The following is a 6,131-nucleotide window of genomic DNA, read 5'->3' on the forward strand; positions in this document are numbered from 1 at the left end:
AACGTTTCCCGTTTGCGCTCTAAATCTCAAACGTTTTTCTTGAACCCTATGACTATATAACCCAATATTCTAACATACACTAAAGGAGTGTTTGGGTTTTGGGGCGGCCCTGATGCATTGTGGGACCCAGGAGAGACACCCCCTCCGTCAGGGGGAGCTGACATCTTCATAAACTCTCTCTCGTTAACAGGGACAGTTCGTAATTAGGGGGTCTGCTGCTAACCCAAATATTATCTTAACAAGGTCAACGCCACGACCCCCAAGGGTCACAACCGCCGGAGACCAACCGCGGCTTCTACCATATCGCATACAGTACGCACGCACACACACACACACACACACCCACACACACAGCTGGCTCACAGGCCATAGGGTGCATTCTGTTAGTATGTGCTTGTATACAGTACTTGGCATAGTTCACATGCACCGGAGTTCAACCCACAGGAGGTCTTCAGTTTACAAACAGAACACTTTCAGTAAGTCATTACATTCCCCAGATGGCTGTTGGTCAACAGATGTGGAAAAAGTACGGTCATTTCTGGATACGAGCGTGACAACTGTTATGGCCCTGGCTGGCCTGCTGGGGTTTGCCTGTCTGTCTGCCTGTTCCTGACGGTGTCTGAGTTTCCGGGGAGCAGGGGGGCGTGGCCGGTGATTGGGGGAAATCAAGCTGACTGGTAGCAATCGCATACTTCTACTACTTACTACCAGTACCTACTACAGCTGCCCTTAGAAAGTACGTACTTTGCAAGCAGTAGGCATCCAATTGGGACATACTACCTTGTCATAACATTGCGCCTTGAAATTTGCCCACATCCGTCGCTGTCCATAACACGACATTCGTCTACAGCTGTCACGACTCGCACATGTGACACACATTTCCGCTGCGCACAGGATTGTGGGTCAGAATAGCTAGAAAAGCCTGCTGGCTTGCATACTGCAAAATACGACCGTTGATGTAGTAGGACATCCTGGTATTTTTGCCATACTGCATGTGGCATACTATGTATTGGGACATACTACATCCTGTTTTGGCATACTATATAGTAGGGTAGTATGCAATTCGGAACTCAGCCTCGGTGTTCTCCTCTCCTCCCTGGAGGCATCCATTTTGTCCCTGGTTGTGTTTGCCTTCTGTTTGAATATCTTTTGGTTGTTAGAGGCTTTAGATAAGTTGTGGTTTGATTCCTTGGTTAGCTTTAATTGGTTTTCCTTGGTTAGATTGGTTTCCTTTCATTTTGTACCTTGCAACACTATACACAGGCACACCACCTCACTCATGCATACACCCACTACACTACTGATTTCCTGACTATCTACACATCCCATATTTATTTTCAGATTAGCTTAGGTTGAATTTCTTTGTGCATTATCCTTCCAATAAATGATTGTTAAACTTTTAGTTTGGGTCTGCGTCTTCCACTTTTTGTCATGGCCGTCCGGCCCGGTTGGTGACAAGTGGGGGCTTGGCTGTCCGTTTTGTTTGGTCTCTGCTTTGTCTCTGGTTTGGTTTGGGGGGTAGTGTCTGTTGTTTTGGGTTTTCTTTGGCTTTGTTTTGGTAGCTTTGGTTGGGGGGGAAGGTGAATCGGAATCGAATCGATTCTTGAAATTCGAATCGATACCCAGCTCTATTAACCGGGCCACCGTGTACAGTGTTTAGAGCCTACCGCTGTACCACATGAAGACTATGGAGGTTAGTGAGGTAGTTTAGGGGGGTGTCGTAGTCTAGTTAGCAGGGAACTTCCGCATAGGTTGGGGGGGGGGAGCATGCATTGCCTCCAAGCCCCGCTATTGACCCAGACGGCACTCTGTTGGTCCAGTTGAGTTTTGTTTTTTTTGGTCTCTGTGTTGTTGCAGAGCATACTTACGGGTCAACCCCAGGAAACACGCGTCTTTGGGTAGCAACGATTTGTCCTATGAATCCGTGAAAGCGGCAGTACTCGAAAGCGTTTGAGCTGTGCCCAGATGCTTATCGCTACCGTCTTCGGTCGTGGGAGAAGCGTGAGGGTCAGACGCATATGGAGTTTGTTATAGAGCCGAGTGTCCACTTTCATCGGTGGTGTGCCGCTGTGAAGGTGAATACTTTTGTGGGCTTGTGTGAGCTAGTCATTCTACAGCAGGTTTAAGAACTCCTTGCCGCGGAGTGTAGCCCCCTACCTCAGCGAGCGTAAGGAACAGGACAGTGATTGGAGCCGCGGGTCTGGAGGATGAGTACATGCTCATTCACAAAAACAGACCTGGGGAGGCCGTACGGGAGCCCAGTGCGCGGAAGGAGGGTAGTAACCCGCCTGCAGGTGGGTCGCTTGCCCCGCTTGGGGGGGAGGCCCTTCGGCCAGACGATCCTTGGGAGCGCTGGAGAAGGGCAACGGTAACGTTTGCAATTAGAGGCTGGCCATTGGAAGGCTGAATGCCCAATGCTTAGAGGTCCTTGAGGGTCCCCCGATCAGAGGCTAATTAGGTGGTCTCTGTTTTTGCAGTCCCACAACCTGGATATCCGCCACATTAGGGGTAGCCTACTGCTAATGTGGTGGCAGAGGCCTTGTCACGGGCTCCGGTCATGGTCGAGACCTGGACTGGTCAGGTGTTTTTGTTGGTGTGATGCATGCTTGTGGTTTGGGGGCTGGCAGGGTCCTTACGGTCCCTGTCTTATGGGGGGGGGGGGGGGTTATGGCCCTGGCTGGCCTGCTGGGGTTTGTCTGCCTGTCTGTTCCTGACGGTGTCAGAGTTTCAGGGGAGCAGGGGGGCGTGGCCGGTGATTGGGGGAAATCAAGCTGACTGGTAGCACCTGGACCCGGTGCTGTCAGGGACCGATATGAACCCGTGCAGTCCAGCAGGGCCTCAGTGTTCTCCTCTCCTCCCTGGAGGCATCCATTTTGTCCTAGGTTGTGTTTGCCCTCTGTTTGAATATCTTAAATTATGAAGTACGGATACAATATTTCTTACACATTTGCACATCGTTAATACAGTCACTAAGTAACCGGTCCTTGGATAGAGGACCAACATGACCGGTTCATATGGAGCAATAGAAAAATCAGTTTGATACTGTTTAAGGCGGCCATCTTGTTGTGTACACTACATGCCACAGCAGCTGGTTGGGGTCCACTTGATATTCGGGACGGATTGACTGCGGATTCTTCTTCACCTCTCTTGCCAAGTGTAGAACTGCTTCTATGATATTTCTTCCCTCTTTGGCACTGGTTTCACAAAATAACGTATGTTGAGTCATGGCAAGCCTCTCTCCTTGAACTCTGCTGACACAGCTTCCCTCTGGCAGCTCTGATCTCCGGTCAACCTTGTTGCCAATCACACATATTTGGATCGGACCATCTGTAGACTCCTGAATGAGGTCCATCCATTGTCCAACATTGAGAAACGTGCTCTCACATGTTATATCATACAGTAGTAGTATACCATGCGCATTGCGGAAGTAGGATCTGGTGATGCTCTGGAACCTCTGTTCAGCTGTGTCCCGTATCTGTAGGGTGGTGTTCTCACCATCCACCAACATGTTCTTTACTTTACATTATACAACGGTTAGTTCTGGTTCTTGATTCTGATTCTGATTGGCCGCTTCGCGTCGTGCCTAACAACGCCCCCTAGCTGTTATAAAATCACTATAACACACGGCCTCTCGTGGTTTATTGCTTAATTATACTCCTATGATATAGATCAAAACAGGAAAACCAGTCAATTCCTTCACCCCTAACGTGGATGAAATGGTCAATGGGCTGTATTCACAGCTTCTTACCCATTGTTGATTGAGTTTCTCAGAACTCATGGCTGCTGAGACGCAATAAGAAGCTGGACTTCCCTGACCCAGCATCTCCCGCCAAAACCAGTTTGGATGTGGTGTCAGTTGTAGTATCATCCTTCGATGGAAAGGTTAGAAGGCGCTTGCGGCTGGATAAGGAAGAGGTGGCGGGACCAACTAAACCATTAGGGCTGGGTATCGATTCGAATTTCAAGAGTCGATTCGATTCCGATTCACAAGGTTCCGAATCGATTATCACGATTCAATTCTATTCGATTCAATATCGATTCGGTTAGTGTTACTAAAACCTGTTTTTTTTTTTTTGCTGTAACCTTAATTACATGACTGCCAAGTGATGCAACACATCAATACTAGGGCTGGGTATCGATACTGATTTCCAAAAATGAATAAATGAATGAATCATTGAATTAATTAATGAACTATCCATTCCTTAATTTATTCATTCATTCATTAAATAAAAGATCGATTTTGGGATTCATGAATCGATTCTGAATCATTTGATTCAGAATCGATTAATCAAATTTTTTAACCCAGCCCTATAAACCATATCCCTCCAGCTTCCTGGGCCACATCTTCGGCTTAGACGTCACGTGGTTGTCACGTAGCCGCACGGACTCTTCGCTGTTATAACTGTCATTAGAGGTGTCGACAACTGAATCCCCATCGTCAAGATGGCTGGGAGCCCATTTAAAATGCAGCCTTTGAAGTGGCTTACGATGCCCAAGTTGGCGTTCATTCTTGGGTGAAACTGCTCTGTTGCTTGATCCAAGGGCCTTGGTTGACAATATTTTCATGTTTATTTCACTTAACACATTTCCTGGGTCCTCTGGCAATTTGGACAGTAGTGTTGTATTGTCTCAGTATTGTTCGTAAAATGTTGGAGTCCCCACTTTGTTTGCTCGCATTGCTTAATTTGTTCATTGTCCTCTGTTTGAATATCGTTCGGTTGTTATAAGCTTTAGTTAAGTTGTGGTTTGATTCCTTGGTTAGCTTTAATTGGTTTTCCTTGGCTAGATAGGTGTCCTTTAATTTTGCACCATTCAACAACAAACTATGCACAGACAAGTGAAACGAGCCAGTACCATGACCAGGACCAGTACCAGTACCATGACCAGGACCAGTACCAGGACCAGTACCATGACCAGGACCAGTACCAGGACCAGTACCAGGACCAGTACCATGACCAAGCAACAGGCAGGTTACTGGAGTAACCAAAGAGAGAGGAGAGAGACACGACAGAGAGAGAGAGGGAGGAGAGAGAGAGGAGAGAGAAGCAAGAGAGAGGAGAGAGAGGAGATGAGATGAGAGAGGAGAGAGGGGGTGAGATGAGAGAGAGGAGAGAGAGTGGAGAGCAGAGAGGAGAGAGAGGGGGGAGAGAGAGCAGAGAGAGGGGAGAGGAGAAATCAGAGAGGAGAGAGAAAGGAGAGAGGGGGGTGAGATGAGAGAGAGAGAGAGAGAGGCGAGGAGAGATAAGAGAGAAGAGAGGGAGGAGAAGACAGAGAGACGTGTTGAAGTAGTAAAAGGGCGCTGGGGTCTCACCTCTCTCACACTGGGCCCCGGTGAAGCCGTAGGTGCACACACAGCGGTTGGGCGCCACACACCTCCCCCCGTTCAAACAGCCGGACTCACACACCGCTGGAGAGCACAGGAAGACACGCCCCCACGGCACACACAGCGCAAGTCAGAAGGGTACAGCCACAGGGCGGCCGGTCAAGCCGCACGGCGGAACAGTGGTGAAAGCGGTTGACCGCTGACTTACGTTGACCGCAGTGAGCTCCCACAAAGCCCTTCTGGCACAAGCAGCTGTCCTCAGCGCAGGAACCTCCATTCATACAGCGGATGTTGCAGTTCTGGACTGTAGGAGACACACACACACACACATAGTACATGGTACCCATATTATGTACATATAACAAATAAACCGCCTTGAATCACACACACACTGGGTTGTACTGTTAAGTGGAAACACACATGCTGGACTACACTCCTAATACACACACTATATAAACACACTGTGTTCCGTTCAAAGCACACCCATAGAAGCACACGCTGTCAGTTGAAAGCTAGTTTTAGAGGCTTACACACGGGGGGGGGGGGGGGACAACAAAGAGGTTACACTTACAGGACAAACACACACTGTGGGGTTGGCTTACACTACAAACACACAGCAATGCCCTTTGAACCATGTTTATCATAAATCATACGAAGATATAATATTCCCCAAAATTTATGGTATGAAAACAGATGACCGCATAGAGTAAAAGTGCCGTGAGCTGCTTGAGAGCAACGAGGAGGACATGTTGACTGTGGAGCTCTTCCAACGCACACACCCATTTCCCTCCGACACACAACAATCCAC

At 48.4% G+C, this 6,131-nt stretch overlaps 1 protein-coding gene across 1 annotated transcript in view; it reads right to left on the reverse strand.

Annotated features, from left to right (window-relative positions):
• LOC311329222 (fibrillin-2-like) overlaps positions 1-5,627 on the reverse strand; it is a gene marked incomplete at both ends in the record, with an annotated part of 16,976 nt that extends 11,349 nt beyond the window's left edge. The window contains 2 exons of the mRNA XM_084463094.1: positions 5,312-5,407; positions 5,532-5,627. Of these exons, the coding sequence (XP_084319220.1) occupies positions 5,312-5,407; positions 5,532-5,627 (192 nt within the window). The remainder of the gene's footprint in view (positions 1-5,311; positions 5,408-5,531) is intronic.
• Positions 5,628-6,131: the final 504 nt, after the last annotated feature.

The sequence above is a fragment of the Borostomias antarcticus genome, assembly GCF_949987555.1.
Source record: "Borostomias antarcticus genome assembly, contig: scaffold_639, whole genome shotgun sequence".
In the NCBI taxonomy this organism is placed as follows: domain Eukaryota; kingdom Metazoa; phylum Chordata; class Actinopteri; order Stomiiformes; family Stomiidae; genus Borostomias; species Borostomias antarcticus.